The following is a 24,919-nucleotide window of genomic DNA, read 5'->3' as shown; positions in this document are numbered from 1 at the left end:
TTTTCTTTTTTTTTTACAAAAATGTTTTATTTGTTTCCATTTTGTTAATATAGAGAAGAAACAAAAAATAAACAAAATTTTTGCTCAATCAAACATGGATAAAGCAACATGGATAAATATTGCAGAAATTTACAAAAAGACTATATAGGACATTAAGAATATAGCTTTGTCACTATTAGTATCATTATTAGATTGTGATGGATTTTCACGAGATCCATATCATTTTAAAGCTCAACCCTTTGAACGACAAATATCGAAAAATTGGCTAAAAACATTAATATCTTCACCCTCAACTGGGCAGTTTTCTACAGGGAGGAGTCGCTTTTTTTCACCGATATTTTCGAAAGTCATCCCCTCTTTTCGATTAACTAGCCTTAATTTAAACATTCGTCACTTTCGGTTTGGCGATGGGCGTAACAGCAAAGACGTCACATTTTTTTTTTTTTTTTTTTAACGTTCTTTTCCTCCTTCGCAGCACTGGTTCGAGCCTGCCTAATACCACTTTTTATTGCTCAACACGCACCTCCAAACACCCGGGCAACGCCGGGCACTCAGGCTAGTCTTTTATAATTAAAAGCTTGATTTTTTTTTTTTTTTCATAAATAAATTTAATTATCTTTAGGGCTGTTGACTTTGTACCAAAATATACCAAATAATTTTTGCTGCTCTATAATGCTAGTGTTTTCATATATACGTAAGTGTTTGTCTCCAATAATTTAGAACATCTGCCATAATCATATTGACGCACCAGTTCTCATTAAATCACCAGTTAAGCAATGTTGAGCCTGGACACTACCAGATGGTAATTTGGGAATTAGACACTGTATATAGGGGAGGACGGTAAACTCTCCCTGAAAAAAAATATAGTCTTAAAGATACTTTAGTACTTGATGGTGACACAATGAAACACCTGCCATCCAAGTAGAAGTTCTATTCTCAGTTTTATGATGAAGTTTTCTAGAGACAATATGCAATTCATTCATTTAATAATTTAAATAATTTCTTTTATTAATAGAAAAATATTTGCATAATACAATATTTTTTACATCTTTCCAATTGCAAGTCTCCATCTCAGGTGTTATCTTTACAATGTTTCTTCTGTAATCTTGGAATTTAGAATCCAAGCTTTTGTTCAATGTTCTTTAAATATCTTGTATTAGTTACTTTTTAATTTTTTTTTTAGTAAGGATTGAACTCGCAACAGTAAGATATGCTCTAGCATATCTGTTAACTGATGCCTTTATCTAGTTAATAACAGACAACATGGAGAACAATAAGTCTGAAACATATGGACCACAACAGTATCCTGCGCTCAAAAATATCAAATACACACATTATTTTTCTTTTTTCTTTATTTTTCTAGGAAGAGTCCATAAAAAGCAGTCCATCTGATACACATCTACCATTACCTGGAAGGTCTGTGAACAACCTTGAAACTCCCATGAATGGAAAATCAATCCTAACCCGTTCAATTTCAGATGCTAACATAAAGAAACCAAATTTGTGCCAGAGTACAAGCAGGTCCATACTTGGCTCCTCTGTTGTCACACGTAATGCACTTGGAGATAACCTCCACAAAACTGTCTCGTGAGTAATGAAAACTAACATTTTGGTACCATTAGAAAACCATGCTTCTTAGTCCTTAAAAATCAGATTTCTTGGGATTAAAATGAAATTATTTTTTTCACTTTGACTTTAATTTCATTTTTGGAACAATTGTTTATCAAAATAAAAATGTTGATTCCAAGGTCACTTTCGACCTGTTATGATACATATTTCGAATATCTATAAACATAGTATAAATGTATAAAGATACTGAATGTATTTAAAGAGAAATGCCAAATTAATAATTAACAATTAAATAACAATTAATCAACTTCAAGTGAATGAGACAAATGTAATGTTTTATAAGAGGAAGCAAATACAACCTCAACTAATACAGTGGTCCTAAACTCAATGAAACAAGAGAGGTGTAGCAGACAACCTTGTCACTAGGTATAGGGAAAGAATAAAGTTTATAGAGTGCTATGCATCTTCCACCACTGGTAGGAGTACATTTTCTCATCATATAAAAATTATTGATAAGAGGACTGTTTTGGATTTCACATTTTTTAGAGAGGAACTAAAATCAGCTCTGATGTTCTTAAAATTGAGTAACTGCCATTCTACATTTATTGAAACCAGGTTCAATATTGATAATGCAAAATCAAGAAACAAACTTATTAAAATTTAAGAAAAATATTGATCATAAAAATAATTTCCCATCAGTCAAGAACAATCAAATAGATGCATGAAAATCTGGGGGCCTTGCATTATATGTAGATATTTTTGTCTCCTGTTATAAATCTGAAATATTTAATTTTACAAAATACTGTTAACCGAAGATAAAATAGATCTTTGGTAAAAATCAGTAATTCTTGTGAGCAGATGTGGTTGCTCGTTTTATTTTTTTTCTAATCTGAGTAAATCATATATTCAACATTTTTTTGGAGTGGTTGTCTAAATTCCTAAATTAGTACCCTAAAAAATTATTATTAGTACTCTAATAAATTATAATATGGCTTCAAAGTGTTTATAGTGCATTATATTTTCTTATCTTTGACATACTAATCATATTCCCTTTGTTCTGCCCCTGTTCTTCTTTAGTTTAATATGCATTGATTTGCATATCAATGAGGCTTTGCTCCCAAAAATAAGTTATAAAAAAGATGTAAATCAAGTTTTTGGAACCGAATTGAACAGGTCAGAATTTAGAATGCCATTCGAGTGCTGACAACAATCCTTTTTTGTTAATTACATAATTAATTATAAATATTACATACTTAATTATAAATATTACATAATTATAAATATTACATAATTAATTATAAATATTACATAATTAATTATAACTATTACATAATCATAAATATTACATAATTAATTATAAATATTACCTAATTATAAATATTACATAATTAATTATAAATATTACCTAATTATAAATATTACATAATTAATTATAAATATTACATAATTAATTATAAATATTACATAATTATAAATATTACATGATTATAAATATTACATGATTATAAATATTACATAATTAATTATAAATATTACATAATTAATTATTAATATTTCATAATTAATTATAAATATTACATAATTAATTATAAATATTACATAATTATGAATATTACATATTTAATTATAAATATTACATAATTATAAATATTACATAATTATAAATATTAATAATTATAAATATTACATAGTTAATTATAAATATTACATAATTAATTATAAATATTACATAGTTCTTTGTAGTAAATTACTTTGAGATTCTCCATTTATACTTTCTATAGATTACTATTGTTGCCTATTCTTTATCTACCTGATTTATTTATTTCTATCATGATAAACCATTACTATAGCATTTACTTTCAAGAGTATAATTACTTCACATAATTGTTCCTTTATGCATTTTTATTGTTTATCATACTATATCCTACAACATTCTTAATTATCACTATTATTTAGTCATTCTTTTTAATGTATTTATAGATATTGTTCATACATATACAGAGCTAATATTTGTACCTTTTCTATTGACCATTGTACATATATAGTCTAACTTAATTACTTACTCACTAATAGTTTATACTTATGTTTGTGTGGACATATAATGTTTTAATTTGTTCATTCTTACATTATGATATTTACTCTTATGTAGTCAACATCTTACCATTTCTCTTATTTGTAATATTTGCATAGGCATGTTAATATTTGTATTGATTGAGATATAAAGTGTATCTTTCATTCTGCAAATATGTACTGACTTTAATTAAAATTGTTCATTCCATAGTGTACTTAAGTTTTGATACAGTTCCTTTATATAAGTTGCTAGCAAAATAGTAAATTATCACGCTACTACATGGTTATTGTATCTATAGTAAAATGATTTTCTGTAAAACCTATACATTAATTTATTCCCTTTAATGAAATTACATTTATATACTATACTGTAACGCATCTGCAATTTAATGTTTTGATATTTCCTCTACAGTTGAATTTTTTAGTTGTTTTCATTTTGGAAGAGTTTTGATTTATTACATTTAGCTCTGTTGGATTAAATTACAGTATTTTTATATCTATCATGGGTGAATACTTTTATTATATTTTTATATTTATCATGGGTGAATACTTTTATCATATTTTTATATTTATCATGGGCGAATACTTTTATTATATTTTTATATTTATCATAGGTAAATACTTTTATCATATTTTTATATTTATCATGGGTGAATACTTTTATTATATTTTTATATTTATCATGGGTGAATACTTTTATCATATTTTTATATTTATTATGGGTGAATACTTTTATTATATTTTTATATTTGTATTTTTATATTTATCACAGGTGAATACTTTTATTATATTTTTATATTTATCATGGGTGAATACTTTTATCATATTTTTATATTTATCATGGGTGAATACTTTTATCATATTTTTATATTTATTATGGGTGAATACTTTTATTATATTTTTATATTTGTATTTTTATATTTATCACGGGTGAATACTTTTATTATATTTTTATATTTATCATGGGTGAATGCTTTTATCATATTTTTATATTTATCATGGGCGAATACTTTTATTATATTTTTATATTTGTATTTGTATATTATCATGGGTGAATGCTTTTATCATATTTTTATATTTATCATGGGTGAATACTTTTATCATATTTTTATATTTATTATGGGTGAATACTTTTATTATATTTTTATATTTATCATGGGTGAATACTTTTATCATATTTTAATATTTATCATGGGTGAATACTTTTATTATATTTTTATATTTGTATTTTTATATTTATCACGGGTGAATACTTTTATTATATTTTTATATTTATCATGGGTGAATGCTTTTATCATATTTTTATATTTGTTATGGGTGAATACTTTTATCATATTTTTATATTTATCATGGGTGAATACTTTTATTATGTTTTTATATTTATCATGGGTGAATACTTTTATCATATTTTTATGTTTATCACACGGTGAATACTTTTATTATATTTTTGTATTTATCATGGGTGAATACGTTTATCATATATTTATATTTATCATGGCTGAATACTTTTATCATATTTTTATATTTATCATGGGTGAATACTTTTATCATATTTTTATATTTATCATGGATGAATACTTTTATTATGTTTTTATATTTATCATGGGTGAATACTTTTATCATATTTTTATATTTATCATGGGTGAATACTTTTATCATATTTTTATATTTATCATGGGTGAATACTTTTATCATATTTTTATATTTATCATAGGTGAATACTTTTATCATATTTTTATATTTATCATGGGTGAATACTTTTATCATATTTTATATTTATCATGGGTGAATACTTTTATCATATTTTTATATTTATCATGGGTGAATACTTTTATCATATTTTTATATTTATTATGGGTGAATACTTTTATCATATTTTTATATTTATCATAGGGGAATACTTTTATCATATTTCTATATTTATTATGGGTGAATACTTTTATCATATATTTATATTTATCATGGGTGAATACTTTTATCATATTTTTATATTTATTATGGGTGAATACTTTTATCATATTTTTATATTTATCATGGGTGAATACTTTTATCATTTTTTTTTTATTTATCATTGGTGAATACTTTTATCATATTTTTATATTTATCATGGGTGACTACTTTTATCATAGTTTTATATTTATCATGGGTGAATACATTTATCATATTTTTATATTTATCATGGGTGAATGCTTTTATCATATTTTTATATTTATCATGTGTGAATACTTTTATCATATTTTTATATTTATCATGGGTGAATACTTTTATCATATTTTTATATTTATCATGGGTTAATACTTTTATTATATTTTTATATTTATCATGGGTGAATGCTTTTATTATATTTTTATATTTATCATGGGTGAATACTTTTATCATATTTTTATATTTATCATGGGTGAATACTTTTATTATATTTTCATTTTTTTCATGGGTGAATACTTTTATCATATTTTTATATTTATCATGGGTGAATGCTTTTATCATATTTTTATATTTATGATGGTGAATACTTTTATCATATTTTTATATTTATGATGTGTGAATACTTTTATTATATTTTTATATTTTTCATGGGTGAATACTTTTATTATATTTTTACATTTATCATGGGTGAATACTTTTATTATATCTTCATATGTCTCATAGGTGAATACTTTTAGTATATTGTTATATTTATCATGGGTTAATACTTTTATCATATTTTTATATTTATCATGGGTGACTACTTTTATTATATTTTTATATTTATCATCGGTTAATACTTTTATTATATCTTCATATTTCTCATAGGTGAATACTTTTATTATATTTTTATATTTATCATGGGTGAATACTTGTATCATATATTTATATTTATCATGGGTGAATACTTTTATCATATTTTTATATTTATCATGGGTGAATACTTTTATCATATTTTTATATTAATCATGGGTGAATACTTTTATTATATTTTTATATTTATCATAGCTGAATACTTTTATCATATTTTTATATTTATCATGGGTGAATACTTTTATCATATTTGTATATTTATCATAGGTGAATACTTTTATCATATTTTTATATTTATCATGGGTGAATACTTTTATCATATTTTTATATGTATCATGGGTGAATACTTTTATCATATTTTTATATTTATCATGGGTGAATACTTTTATCATATTTTTATATGTATTATGGGTGAATACTGTTATCATATTTTTATATTTATCATAGGTGAATACTTTTATCATATTTTTATATTTATTATGGGTGAATACTTTTATCATATTTTTATATTTATCATGGGTGAATACTTTTATCATATTTTTATATTTATTATGGGTGAATACTTTTATCATATTTTTATATTTATCATGGGTGAATACTTTTATCATATTTTTATATTTATCATTGGTGAATACTTTTATCATATTTTTATATTTATCATGGGTGAATACTTTTATCATATTTTTATATTTATCATGGGTGAATACTTTTATCATATTTTTATATTTATCATGGGTGAATGCTTTTATCATATTTTTATATTTATCATGGGTGAATACTTTTATCATATTTTTATATTTATCATGGGTGAATACTTTTATCATATTTTTATATTTATCATGGGTGAATACTTTTATCATATTTGTATATTTATCATAGGTGAATACTTTTATCATATTTTTATATTTATCATGGGTGAATACTTTTATCATATTTTTATATGTATCATGGGTGAATACTTTTATCATATTTTTATATTTATCATGGGTGAATACTTTTATCATATTTTTATATGTATTATGGGTGAATACTGTTATCATATTTTTATATTTATCATAGGTGAATACTTTTATCATATTTTTATATTTATTATGGGTGAATACTTTTATCATATTTTTATATTTATCATGGGTGAATACTTTTATCATATGTTTATATTTATTATGGGTGAATACTTTTATCATATTTTTATACTAGTCATGGGTGAATACTTTTATCATATTTTTATATTTATCATGGGTGAATACTTTTATCATATTTTTATATTTATCATGGGTGAATACTTTTATCATATTTTTATATTTATTATGGGTAAATACTTTTATCATATTTTCATATTTATCATGGGTGAATACTTTTATCATATTTTTATATTTATCATGGGTGAATACTTTTATCATATTTTTATATTTATCATGGGTGAATATTTTTATCATATTTTTATATTTGTTATGGGTGCATACTTTTATCATATTTTTATATTTATCATGGGTGAATACTTTTATTATGTTTTTATATTTATCATGGGTGAATACTTTTATCATATTTTTATATTTATCATAGGTGAATACTTTTATCATATTTTTATATTTATCATGGGTGAATACTTTTATCATATTTTTATATTTATCATGGGTGAATACTTTTATCATATTTTTATATTCATCAGGGGTGACTACTTTTATTATATTTTTATATTTATCATCGGTTAATGCTTTTATTATATCTTCATATTTCTCATAGGTGAATACTTTTATTATATTTTTATATTTATCATGGGTGAATGCTTTTATCATATTTTTATATTGATCATGGGCGAATACATTTATTATATTTTTATATTTGTATTTTTATATTTATCATGGGTGAATACTTTTATCATATTGTTATATTTATTATGGGTGAATACTTTTAATATATTTTTATATTTATCATGGGTGAATACTTTTATCATATTTTTATATTTATCATGGGTGAATACTTTTATTATATTTTTATATTTGTATTTTTATATTTATCATGGGTGAATACTTTTATTATATTTTTATATTTATCATGAATGAATGCTTTTATCATATTTTTATATTTATCATGGGTGAATACTTTTATCATATTTTTATATTTATCATGGGCAAATACTTTTATTATATTTTTATATTTGTATTTTTGTATTTATCATGGGTGAATACTTTTATCATATTTTTATATTTATCATGGGTGAATACTTTTATCATATTTTTATATTTATCATGGGTGAATACTTTTATCATATTTTTATATTTATTATGGGTGAATACTTTTATTATATGTTTATATTTATCATGGGTGAATACTTTTATTATATTTTTATATTTATCATGGGTGAATACTTTTATCATATTTTTATATGTATCATGGGTGAATACTTTTATTATATTTTTTTATTTATCATGGGTGAATGCTTTTATTATACTTTTATATTTATCATGGGTTAATACATTTATTATATTTTTATATTGATCATGGGTGAATATTTTTATCATATTTTTGTATTTATCATGGGTGAATACTTTTATTATATTTTTATATTTATCATGGGTGAATACTTTTATCATATTTTTATATTTGTGTGTTTATATTTATCATGGGTGAATACTTTTATTATATTTTTATATTTGTATTTTTATATTTATCATGCGGTAATACTTTTATCATATTTTTATATTTATCATGGGTGAATACTTTTATCATATTTTTATATTTATCATGGGTGAATACTTTTATCATATCTTCATATGTCTCATAGGTGAATACTTTTAGTATATTGTTATATTTATCATGGGTGAATACTTTTATCATATTTTTATATTTATCATGGGTGACTACTTTTATTATATTTTTATATTTTTCATCGGTTAATACTTTTATTATATCTTCATATTTCTCATAGGTGAATACTTTTATTATATTTTTATATTTATCCTGGGTGAATACTTGTATCATATATTTATATTTATCATGGGTGAATACTTTTATCATATGTTTATATTTATCATGGGTGAATACTTTTATCATATTTTTATATTAATCATGGGTGAATACTTTTATTATATTTTTATATTTATCATGGGTGAATACTTTTATCATATTTTTATATTTATCATGGGTGAATACTTTTATCATATTTGTATATTTATCATAGGTGAATACTTTTATCATATTTTTATATTTATCATGGGTGAATACTTTTATCATATTTTTATATGTATCATGGGTGAATACTTTTATCATATTTTTATATTTATCATGGGTGAATACTTTTATCATATTTTTATATGTATTATGGGTGAATACTGTTATCATATTTTTATATTTATCATAGGTGAATACTTTTATCATATTTTTATATTTATTATGGGTGAATACTTTTATCTTATTTTTATATTTATCATGGGTGAATACTTTTATCATATTTTTATATTTATTATGGGTGAATACTTTTATCATATTTTTATATTTATCATGGGTGAATACTTTTATCATATTTTTATATTTATCATTGGTGAATACTTTTATTATATTTTTATATTTATCATGGGTGAATACTTTTATCATATTTTTATATTTATCATGGGTGAATACTTTTATCATATTTTTATATTTATCATGGGTGAATGCTTTTATCATATTTTTATATTTATCATGGGTGAATACTTTTATCATATTTTTATATTTATCATGGGTGAATACTTTTATCATATTTTTATATTTATCATGGGTGAATACTTTTATCATATTTGTATATTTATCATAGGTGAATACTTTTATCATATTTTTATATTTATCATGGGTGAATACTTTTATCATATTTTTATATGTATCATGGGTGAATACTTTTATCATATTTTTATATTTATCATGGGTGAATACTTTTATCATATTTTTATATGTATTATGGGTGAATACTGTTATCATATTTTTATATTTATCATAGGTGAATACTTTTATCATATTTTTATATTTATTATGGGTGAATACTTTTATCATATTTTTATATTTATCATGGGTGAATACTTTTATCATATGTTTATATTTATTATGGGTGAATACTTTTATCATATTTTTATACTAGTCATGGGTGAATACTTTTATCATATTTTTATATTTATCATGGGTGAATACTTTTATCATATTTTTATATTTATCATGGGTGAATACTTTTATCATATTTTTATATTTATTATGGGTTAATACTTTTATCATATTTTTATATTTATCATGGGTGAATACTTTTATCATATTTTTATATTTATCATGGGTGAATACTTTTATCATATTTTTATATTTATCATGGGTGAATATTTTTATCATATTTTTATATTTGTTATGGGTGCATACTTTTATCATATTTTTATATTTATCATGGGTGAATACTTTTATTATGTTTTTATATTTATCATGGGTGAATACTTTTATCATATTTTTATATTTATCATAGGTGAATACTTTTATCATATTTTTATATTTATCATGGGTGAATACTTTTATCATATTTTTATATTCATCATGGGTGACTACTTTTATTATATTTTTATATTTATCATCGGTTAATGCTTTTATTATATCTTCATATTTCTCATAGGTGAATACTTTTATTATATTTTTATATTTATCATGGGTGAATACTTTTATTATATTTTTATATTTGTATTTTTATATTTATCACGGGTGAATACTTTTATCATATTTTTATATTTATCATGGGTGAATGCTTTTATCATATTTTTATATTGATCATGGGCGAATACTTTTATTATATTTTTATATTTGTATTTGTATATTTATCATGGGTGAATACTTTTATCATATTTTTATATTTATCATGGGTGAATACTTTTATCATATTGTTATATTTATTATGGGTGAATACTTTTATTATATTTTTATATTTATCATGGGTGAATACTTTTATCATATTTTTATATTTATCATGGGTGAATACTTTTATTATATTTTTATATTTGTATTTTTATATTTATCATGGGTGAATACTTTTATTATATTTTTATATTTATCATGGGTGAATGCTTTTATCATATTTTTATATTTATCATGGGTGAATACTTTTATCATATTTTTATATTTATCATGGGCAAATACTTTTATTATATTTTTATATTTGTATTTTTGTATTTATCATGGGTGAATACTTTTATCATATTTTTATATTTATCATGGGTGAATACTTTTATCATATTTTTATATTTATCATGGGTGAATACTTTTATCATATTTTTATATTTATTATGGGTGAATACTTTTATTATATGTTTATATTTATCATGGGTGAATACTTTTATTATATTTTTATATTTATCATGGGTGAATACTTTTATCATATTTTTATATGTATCATGGGTGAATACTTTTATTATATTTTTTTATTTATCATGGGTGAATGCTTTTATTATACTTTTATATTAATCATGGGTTAATACATTTATTATATTTTTATATTGATCATGGGTGAATATTTTTATCATATTTTTGTATTTATCATGGGTGAATACTTTTATTATATTTTTATATTTATCATGGGTGAATACTTTTATCATATTTTTATATTTGTGTGTTTATATTTATCATGGGTGAATACTTTTATTATATTTTTATATTTGTATTTTTATATTTATCATGTGGTAATACTTTTATCATATTTTTATATTTATCATGGGTGAATACTTTCATCATATTTTTGTATTTATCATTGGTGAATACTTTTATCATATTTTTATATTTATCATGGGTGAATACTTTTATCATATTTTTATATTTATCATGGGTGAATACTTTTATCATATTTTTATATTTATCATGGGTGAATACTTTTATCATATTTTTATATTTATCATGGGTGAATACTTTTATCATAATTTTATATTTATCATAGGTGAATACTTTTATTATATCTTCATATTTCTCATAGGTGAATACTTTTATTATATTTTTATGTTTATCATGGGTGAATACTTTTATCATATTTTTATATTTATCATGGGTGAATACTTTTATCATATTTTTATATTTATCACGGGTGAATACTTTTATTATATTTTTATATTTATCATGGGTGAATACATTTATCATATATTTATATTTATCATGGGTGAATACTTTTATCATATTTTTATATTTATCATGGGTGAATGCTTTTATCATATTTTTATATTTATCATGGGTGAATACTTTTATCATATTTTTATATTTATCATGGGTGAATACTTTTATCGTATTTTTATATTTATCATGGGTGAATACTTTTATCATATTTTTATATTAATCATGGGTGAATACTTTTATAATATTTTTATATTTATCATGGGTGAATACTTTTATAATATTTTTATATTTATCATGGGTGAATACTTTTATCATCTTTTTATATTTATCATGGGTGAATACTTTTATCATATTTTTATATTTATCATAGGTGAATACTTTCATCATATTGTTATATTTATCATGGGTGAATACTTTTATCATATTTTTATATTTATCATGGGTGACTACTTTTATTATATTTTTATATTTTTCATCGGTTAATACTTTTATTATATCTTCATATTTCTCATAGGTGAATACTTTTATTATATTTTTATATTTATCCTGGGTGAATACTTGTATCATATATTTATATTTATCATGGGTGAATACTTTTATCATATGTTTATATTTATCATGGGTGAATACTTTTATCATATTTTTATATTAATCATGGGTGAATACTTTTATTATATTTTTATATTTATCATGGGTGAATACTTTTATCATATTTTTATATTTATCATGGGTGAATACTTTTATCATATTTGTATATTTATCATAGGTGAATACTTTTATCATATTTTTATATTTATCATGGGTGAATACTTTTATCATATTTTTATATGTATCATGGGTGAATACTTTTATCATATTTTTATATTTATCATGGGTGAATACTTTTATCATATTTTTATATGTATTATGGGTGAATACTGTTATCATATTTTTATATTTATCATAGGTGAATACTTTTATCATATTTTTATATTTATTATGGGTGAATACTTTTATCTTATTTTTATATTTATCATGGGTGAATACTTTTATCATATTTTTATATTTATTATGGGTGAATACTTTTATCATATTTTTATATTTATCATGGGTGAATACTTTTATCATATTTTTATATTTATCATTGGTGAATACTTTTATTATATTTTTATATTTATCATGGGTGAATACTTTTATCATATTTTTATATTTATCATGGGTGAATACTTTTATCATATTTTTATATTTATCATGGGTGAATGCTTTTATCATATTTTTATATTTATCATGGGTGAATACTTTTATCATATTTTTATATTTATCATGGGTGAATACTTTTATCATATTTTTATATTTATCATGGGTGAATACTTTTATCATATTTGTATATTTATCATAGGTGAATACTTTTATCATATTTTTATATTTATCATGGGTGAATACTTTTATCATATTTTTATATGTATCATGGGTGAATACTTTTATCATATTTTTATATTTATCATGGGTGAATACTTTTATCATATTTTTATATGTATTATGGGTGAATACTGTTATCATATTTTTATATTTATCATAGGTGAATACTTTTATCATATTTTTATATTTATTATGGGTGAATACTTTTATCATATTTTTATATTTATCATGGGTGAATACTTTTATCATATGTTTATATTTATTATGGGTGAATACTTTTATCATATTTTTATACTAGTCATGGGTGAATACTTTTATCATATTTTTATATTTATCATGGGTGAATACTTTTATCATATTTTTATATTTATCATGGGTGAATACTTTTATCATATTTTTATATTTATTATGGGTTAATACTTTTATCATATTTTTATATTTATCATGGGTGAATACTTTTATCATATTTTTATATTTATCATGGGTGAATACTTTTATCATATTTTTATATTTATCATGGGTGAATATTTTTATCATATTTTTATATTTGTTATGGGTGCATACTTTTATCATATTTTTATATTTATCATGGGTGAATACTTTTATTATGTTTTTATATTTATCATGGGTGAATACTTTTATCATATTTTTATATTTATCATAGGTGAATACTTTTATCATATTTTTATATTTATCATGGGTGAATACTTTTATCATATTTTTATATTTATCATGGGTGAATACTTTTATCATATTTTTATATTCATCATGGGTGACTACTTTTATTATATTTTTATATTTATCATCGGTTAATGCTTTTATTATATCTTCATATTTCTCATAGGTGAATACTTTTATTATATTTTTATATTTATCATGGGTGAATACTTTTATTATATTTTTATATTTGTATTTTTATATTTATCACGGGTGAATACTTTTATCATATTTTTATATTTATCATGGGTGAATGCTTTTATCATATTTTTATATTGATCATGGGCGAATACTTTTATTATATTTTTATATTTGTATTTGTATATTTATCATGGGTGAATACTTTTATCATATTTTTATATTTATCATGGGTGAATACTTTTATCATATTGTTATATTTATTATGGGTGAATACTTTTATTATATTTTTATATTTATCATGGGTGAATACTTTTATCATATTTTTATATTTATCATGGGTGAATACTTTTATTATATTTTTATATTTGTATTTTTATATTTATCATGGGTGAATACTTTTATTATATTTTTATATTTATCATGGGTGAATGCTTTTATCATATTTTTATATTTATCATGGGTGAATACTTTTATCATATTTTTATATTTATCATGGGCAAATACTTTTATTATATTTTTATATTTGTATTTTTGTATTTATCATGGGTGAATACTTTTATCATATTTTTATATTTATCATGGGTGAATACTTTTATCATATTTTTATATTTATCATGGGTGAATACTTTTATCATATTTTTATATTTATTATGAGTGAATACTTTTATTATATGTTTATATTTATCATGGGTGAATACTTTTATTATATTTTTATATTTATCATGGGTGAATACTTTTATCATATTTTTATATGTATCATGGGTGAATACTTTTATTATATTTTTTTATTTATCATGGGTGAATGCTTTTATTATACTTTTATATTAATCATGGGTTAATACATTTATTATATTTTTATATTGATCATGGGTGAATATTTTTATCATATTTTTGTATTTATCATGGGTGAATACTTTTATTATATTTTTATATTTATCATGGGTGAATACTTTTATCATATTTTTATATTTGTGTGTTTATATTTATCATGGGTGAATACTTTTATTATATTTTTATATTTGTATTTTTATATTTATCATGTGGTAATACTTTTATCATATTTTTATATTTATCATGGGTTAATACTTTCATCATATTTTTATATTTATCATGGGTGAATACTTTTATCATATTTTTATATTTATCATGGGTGAATACTTTTATCATATTTTTATATTTATCATGGGTGAATACTTTTATCATATTTTTATATTTATTATGGGTGAATACTTTTATTATATGTTTATATTTATCATGGGTGAATACTTTTATTATATTTTTATATTTATCATGGGTGAATACTTTTATCATATTTTTATATGTATCATGGGTGAATACTTTTATTATATTTTTTTATTTATCATGGGTGAATGCTTTTATTATACTTTTATATTAATCATGGGTTAATACATTTATTATATTTTTATATTGATCATGGGTGAATATTTTTATCATATTTTTGTATTTATCATGGGTGAATACTTTTATTATATTTTTATATTTATCATGGGTGAATACTTTTATTATATTTTTATATTTGTATTTTTATATTTATCATGTGGTAATACTTTTATCATATTTTTATATTTATCATGGGTGAATACTTTCATCATATTTTTGTATTTATCATTGGTGAATACTTTTATCATATTTTTATATTTATCATGGGTGAATACTTTTATCATATTTTTATATTTATCATGGGTGAATACTTTTATCATATTTTTATATTTATCATGGGTGAATACTTTTATCATATTTTTATATTTATCATGGGTGAATACTTTTATCATAATTTTATATTTATCATAGGTGAATACTTTTATTATATCTTCATATTTCTCATAGGTGAATACTTTTATTATATTTTTATGTTTATCATGGGTGAATACTTTTATCATATTTTTATATTTATCATGGGTGAATACTTTTATCATATTTTTATATTTATCACGGGTGAATACTTTTATTATATTTTTATATTTATCATGGGTGAATACATTTATCATATATTTATATTTATCATGGGTGAATACTTTTATCATATTTTTATATTTATCATGGGTGAATGCTTTTATCATATTTTTATATTTATCATGGGTGAATACTTTTATCATATTTTTATATTTATCATGGGTGAATACTTTTATCGTATTTTTATATTTATCATGGGTGAATACTTTTATCATATTTTTATATTAATCATGGGTGAATACTTTTATAATATTTTTATATTTATCATGGGTGAATACTTTTATAATATTTTTATATTTATCATGGGTGAATACTTTTATCATCTTTTTATATTTATCATGGGTGAATACTTTTATCATATTTTTATATTTATCATAGGTGAATACTTTCATCATATTGTTATATTTATCATGGGTGAATACTTTTATCATATTTTTATATTTATCATGGGTGAATACTTTTATCATATTTTTATATTTGTTATGGGTGAATACTTTTATCATATTTTTATATTTATCATGGGTGAATACTTTTATTATGTTTTTATATTTATCATGGGTGAATACTTTTATCATATTTTTATGTTTATCACACGGTGAATACTTTTATTATATTTTTGTATTTATCATGGGTTAATACGTTTATCATATATTTATATTTATCATGGGTGAATACTTTTATCATATTTTTATATTTATCATGGGTGAATACTTTTATCATATTTTTATATTTATCATGGGTGAATACTTTTATTATATTTTTATATTTATCATGGGTGAATACTTTTATCATATTTTTATATTTATCATGGGTGAATACTTTTATCATATTTTTATATTTATCATGGGTGAATACTTTTATCATATTTTTATATTTATCATAGGTAAATACTTTTATCATATTTTTATATTCATCATGGGTGAATACTTTTATCATATTTTTATATTTATCATGGGTGACTACTTTTATCATAGTTTTATATTTATTATGGGTGAATACTTTTATCATATTGTTATATTTATCATGGGTGAATACTTTTATCATATTTTTTTATTTATCATTGGTGAATACTTTTATCATATTTTTATATTTATCATGGGTGACTACTTTTATCATAGTTTTATATTTATCATGGGTGAATACATTTATCATATTTTTATATTTATCATCGGTGAATGCTTTTATCATATTTTTATATTTATCATGTGTGAATACTTTTATCATATTTTTATATTTATCATGGGTGAATACTTTTATCATATTTTTATATTTATCATGGGTGAATACTTTTATTATATTTTTATATTTATCATGGGTGAATGCTTTTATTATATTTTTATATTTATCATGGGTGAATACTTTTATCATATTTTTATATTTATCATGGGTGAATACTTTTATTATATTTTCATTTTTTTCATGGGTGAATACTTTTATCATATTTTTATATTTATCATGGGTGAATGCTTTTATCATATTTTTATATTTATGATGTGTGAATACTTTTATTATATTTTTATATTTATGATGTGTGAATACTTTTATTATATTTTTATATTTATGATGGGTGAATACTTTTATTATATTTTTATATTTATCATGGGTGAATACTTTTATCATATTTTTATATTTTTCATGGGTGAATGCTTTTATCATATTTTTATATTTATCATGGGTGAATACTTTTATCATATTTTTATATTTATGATGTGTGAATACTTTTATTATATTTTTATATTTATCATGGGTGAATACTTTTATTATATTTTTACATTTATCATGGGTGAATACTTTTATTATATCTTCATATGTCTCATAGGTGAATACTTTTAGTATATTGTTATATTTATCATGGGTTAATACTTTTATCATATTTTTATATTTATCATGGGTGACTACTTTTATTATATTTTTATATTTTTCATCGGTTAATACTTTTATTATATCTTCATATTTCTCATAGGTGAATACTTTTATTATATTTTTATATTTATCCTGGGTGAATACTTGTATCATATATTTATATTTATCATGGGTGAATACTTTTATCATATTTTTATATTTATCATGGGTGAATACTTTTATCATATTTTTATATTAATCATGGGTGAATACTTTTATTATATTTTTATATTTATCATGGGTGAATACTTTTATCATATTTTTATATTTATCATGGGTGAATACTTTTATCATATTTGTATATTTATCATAGGTGAATACTTTTATCATATTTTTATATTTATCATGGGTGAATACTTTTATCATATTTTTATATGTATCATGGGTGAATACTTTTATCATATTTTTATATTTATCATGGGTGAATACTTTTATCATATTTTTATATGTATTATGGGTGAATACTGTTATCATATTTTTATATTTATCATAGGTGAATACTTTTATCATATTTTTATATTTATTATGGGTGAATACTTTTATCTTATTTTTATATTTATCATGGGTGAATACTTTTATCATATTTTTATATTTATTATGGGTGACTACTTTTATCATATTTTTATATTTATCATGGGTGAATACTTTTATCATATTTTTATATTTATCATTGGTGAATACTTTTATTATATTTTTATATTTATCATGGGTGAATACTTTTATCATATTTTTATATTTATCATGGGTGAATACTTTTATCATATTTTTATATTTATCATGGGTGAATGCTTTTATCATATTTTTATATTTGTCATGGGTGAATACTTTTATCATATTTTTATATTTATCATGGGTGAATACTTTTATCATATTTTTATATTTATCATGGGTGAATACTTTTATCATATTTGTATATTTATCATAGGTGAATACTTTTATCATATTTTTATATTTATCATGGGTGAATACTTTTATCATATTTTTATATGTATCATGGGTGAATACTTTTATCATATTTTTATATTTATCATGGGTGAATACTTTTATCATATTTTTATATGTATTATGGGTGAATACTGTTATCATATTTTTATATTTATCATAGGTGAATACTTTTATCATATTTTTATATTTATTATGGGTGAATACTTTTATCATATTTTTATATTTATCATGGGTGAATACTTTTATCATATGTTTATATTTATTATGGGTGAATACTTTTATCATATTTTTATACTAGTCATGGGTGAATACTTTTATCATATTTTTATATTTATCATGGGTGAATACTTTTATCATATTTTTATATTTATCATGGGTGAATACTTTTATCATATTTTTATATTTATTATGGGTGAATACTTTTATCATATTTTTATATTTATCATGGGTGAATACTTTTATTATATTTTTATATTTATCATGGGTGAATACTTTTATCATATTTTTATATTTATCATGGGTGAATACTTTTATCATATTTTTATATTTATCATGGGTGAATATTTTTATCATATTTTTATATTTATCATCGGTTTATTGTTTTATTATATCTTCATATTTCTCATAGGTGAATACTTTTATTATATTTTTATATTTATCATGGGCGAATACTTTTATCATATTTTTATATTTATCATGGGTGAATACTTTTATCATATTTTTATATTTATCATGGGTGAATACCTTTATCATATTTTTATATTTATCATGGGTGAATACTTTTATCATATTTTTATATTTATCATGGGTGAATACTTTTATCATATTTTTATATTTATGATGTGTGAATACTTTTATTATATTTTTATATTTATCATGGGTGAATACTTTTATTATATTTTTACATTTATCATGGGTGAATACTTTTATTATATCTTCATATGTCTCATAGGTGAATACTTTTAGTATATTGTTATATTTATCATGGGTTAATACTTTTATCATATTTTTATATTTATCATGGGTGACTACTTTTATTATATTTTTATATTTTTCATCGGTTAATACTTTTATTATATCTTCATATTTCTCATAGGTGAATACTTTTATTATATTTTTATATTTATCCTGGGTTAATACTTGTATCATATATTTATATTTATCATGGGTGAATACTTTTATCATATTTTTATATTTATCATGGGTGAATACTTTTATCATATTTTTATATTAATCATGGGTGAATACTTTTATTATATTTTTATATTTATCATGGGTGAATACTTTTATCATATTTTTATATTTATCATGGGTGAATACTTTTATCATATTTGTATATTTATCATAGGTGAATACTTTTATCATATTTTTATATTTATCATGGGTGAATACTTTTATCATATTTTTATATGTATCATGGGTGAATACTTTTATCATATTTTTATATTTATCATGGGTGAATACTTTTATCATATTTTTATATGTATTATGGGTGAATACTGTTATCATATTTTTATATTTATCATAGGTGAATACTTTTATCATATTTTTATATTTATTATGGGTGAATACTTTTATCTTATTTTTATATTTATCATGGGTGAATACTTTTATCATATTTTTATATTTATTATGGGTGACTACTTTTATCATATTTTTATATTTATCATGGGTGAATACTTTTATCATATTTTTATATTTATCATTGGTGAATACTTTTATTATATTTTTATATTTATCATGGGTGAATACTTTTATCATATTTTTATATTTATCATGGGTGAATACTTTTATCATATTTTTATATTTATCATGGGTGAATGCTTTTATCATATTTTTATATTTATCATGGGTGAATACTTTTATCATATTTTTATATTTATCATGGGTGAATACTTTTATCATATTTTTATATTTATCATGGGTGAATACTTTTATCATATTTGTATATTTATCATAGGTGAATACTTTTATCATATTTTTATATTTATCATGGGTGAATACTTTTATCATATTTTTATATGTATCATGGGTGAATACTTTTATCATATTTTTATATTTATCATGGGTGAATACTTTTATCATATTTTTATATGTATTATGGGTGAATACTGTTATCATATTTTTATATTTATCATAGGTGAATACTTTTATCATATTTTTATATTTATTATGGGTGAATACTTTTATCATATTTTTATATTTATCATGGGTGAATACTTTTATCATATGTTTATATTTATTATGGGTGAATACTTTTATCATATTTTTATACTAGTCATGGGTGAATACTTTTATCATATTTTTATATTTATCATGGGTGAATACTTTTATCATATTTTTATATTTATCATGGGTGAATACTTTTATCATATTTTTATATTTATTATGGGTGAATACTTTTATCATATTTTTATATTTATCATGGGTGAATACTTTTATTATATTTTTATATTTATCATGGGTGAATACTTTTATCATATTTTTATATTTATCATGGGTGAATACTTTTATCATATTTTTATATTTATCATGGGTGAATATTTTTATCATATTTTTATATTTATCATCGGTTAATGGTTTTATTATATCTTCATATTTCTCATAGGTGAATACTTTTATTATATTTTTATATTTATCATGGGCGAATACTTTTATCATATTTTTATATTTATCATGGGTGAATACTTTTATCATATTTTTATATTTATCATGGGTGAATACCTTTATCATATTTTTATATTTATCATGGGTGAATACTTTTATCATATTTTTATATTTATCACGGGTGAATACTTTTATTATATTTTTATATTTATCATGGGTGAATACATTTATCATATATTTATATTTATCATGGGTGAATACTTTTATTATATTTTTATATTTATCATGGGTGAATACTTTTATCATATTTTTATATTTATCATGGGTGAATACTTTTATCATATTATTATATTTATTATGGGTGAATACTTTTATCATATTTTTATATTTATCATGGGTGAATACTTTTATCATATTTTTATATTTATTATGGGTGAATACTTTTATCATATTTTTATATTTATCATGGATGAATACTTTTATATTTTTATATTTATCATGGGTGAATGCTTTTATCATATTTTTATATTAATCATGGGTGAATGCTTTTATCATATTTTTATATTTATCATGGGTGAATACTTTTATCATATTCTTATATTTATCATGGGTGAATACTTTTATCATATTTTTATATGTATTATAGGTGAATACTTTTATCATATTTTTATACGTATCATGGGTGAATACTTTTATCATATTTTTATATTTATCATGGGTGAATACTTTTATCATATTTTTATATTTATCATGGGTGAATACTTTTATCATATTTTTTATTTATCATGGGTGAATACCTTTATCATATTTTTATATTTATCATGGGTGAATACTTTTATCATATTTTTATATTTATCACGGGTGAATACTTTTATTATATTTTTATATTTATCATGGGTGAATACATTTATCATATATTTATATTTATCATGGGTGAATACTTTTATTATATTTTTATATTTATCATGGGTGAATACTTTTATCATATTTTTATATTTATCATGGGTGAATACTTTTATCATATTATTATATTTATTATGGGTGAATACTTTTATCATATTTTTATATTTATCATGGGTGAATACTTTTATCATATTTTTATATTTATTATGGGTGAATACTTTTATCATATTTTTATATTTATCATGGATGAATACTTTTATATTTTTATATTTATCATGGGTGAATGCTTTTATCATATTTTTATATTTATCATGGGTGAATGCTTTTATCATATTTTTATATTTATCATGGGTGAATACTTTTATCATATTCTTATATTTATCATGGGTGAATACTTTTATCATATTTTTATATGTATTATGGGTGAATACTTTTATCATATTTTTATACGTATCATGGGTGAATACTTTTATCATATTTTTATATTTATCATGGGTGAATACTTTTATCATATTTTTATATTTATCATGGGTGAATACTTTTATCATATTTTTATATTTATCATGGGTGAATACTTTTATCATATTTTTATATATATCATTGGTGAATACTTTTATCATATTTTTATATTTATCATGGGTGAATACTTTTATCATATTTTTATATTTATCATGGGTGAATACTTTTATCATATTTTTATATTTATCATGGGTGAATACTTTTATCATATTTTTATATTTATCATAGGTGAATACTTTTATTATATCTTCATATTTCTCATAGGTGAATACTTTTATTATATTTTTATATTGATCATGGGTGAATACTTTTATCATATTTTTATATTTATCATGGGTGAATACTTTAATCATATTTTTATATTTATCATGGGTGAATACTTTTATCATATTTTTATATTTATCACGGGTGAATACTTTTATTATATTTTTATATTTATCCTGGGTGAATACATTTATCATATATTTACATTTATCATGGGTGAATACTTTTATCATATTTTTATATTTATCATGGGTGAATACTTTTATCATATTTTTGTATTTATCATGGGTGAATACTTTTATCATATTTTTATATTTATCATGGGTGAATACTTTTATCATATTTTTATATATATTATGGGTGAATACTTTTATCATATTTTTATATTTATCATGGATGAATACTTTTATATTTTTATATTTATCATGGGTGAATACTTTTATCATATTTTTATATTTATCATAGGTGAATACTTTTATCATATTTTTATATTTATTATGGGTGAATACTTTTATCATATTTTTATATTTATCATGGGTGAATACTTTTATCATATTTTTATATTTATTATGGGTGAATACTTTTATCATATTTTTATATTTATCATGGGTGAATACTTTTATCATATTTTTATATTTATCATTGGTGAATACTTTTATTATATTTTTATATTTATCATGGGTGAATACTTTTATCATATTTTTATATTTATCATGGGTGAATACTTTTCTCATATTTTTATATTTATCATGGATGAATGCTTTTATCATATTTTTATATTTATCATGGGTGAATACTTTTATCATATTTTTATATTTGTCATGGGTGAATACTTTTATCATATTTTTATATTTATCATGGGTGAATACTTTTATCATATTTGTATATTTATCATAGGTGAATACTTTTATCATATTTTTATATTTATCATGGGTGAATACTTTTATCATATTTTTATATGTATCATGGGTGAATACTTTTATCATATTTTTATATTTATCATGGGTGAATACTTTTATCATATTTTTATATG

The 24,919-nt window shown here is 20.4% G+C and overlaps 1 protein-coding gene across 12 annotated transcripts in view; it reads left to right on the top strand.

Annotated features, from left to right (window-relative positions):
* Nucleotides 1–24,919, top strand: part of LOC145255736 (extended synaptotagmin-1-like) — an 888,623-nt gene that overhangs the window by 586,531 nt on the left and 277,173 nt on the right. For 5 of the 12 annotated variants that reach the window (XM_080114359.1, XM_080114356.1, XM_080114357.1 and 2 more), the window contains one exon: nucleotides 1,364–1,587. In XM_080114359.1, coding sequence (XP_079970485.1) covers nucleotides 1,364–1,587 — 224 coding nt within the window. The remainder of the gene's footprint in view (nucleotides 1–1,363; nucleotides 1,588–24,919) is intronic. The other 7 variants (XM_080114365.1, XM_080114360.1, XM_080114361.1 and 4 more) reach the window with 3 other exon arrangements.

Source organism: Euprymna scolopes, chromosome 31 (genome assembly GCF_053919585.1).
Source record: "Euprymna scolopes isolate OS-2025 chromosome 31, ASM5391958v1, whole genome shotgun sequence".
NCBI lineage: Eukaryota > Metazoa > Mollusca > Cephalopoda > Sepiida > Sepiolidae > Euprymna > Euprymna scolopes.
This window is presented reverse-complemented; position numbering and strand designations above follow the sequence as displayed.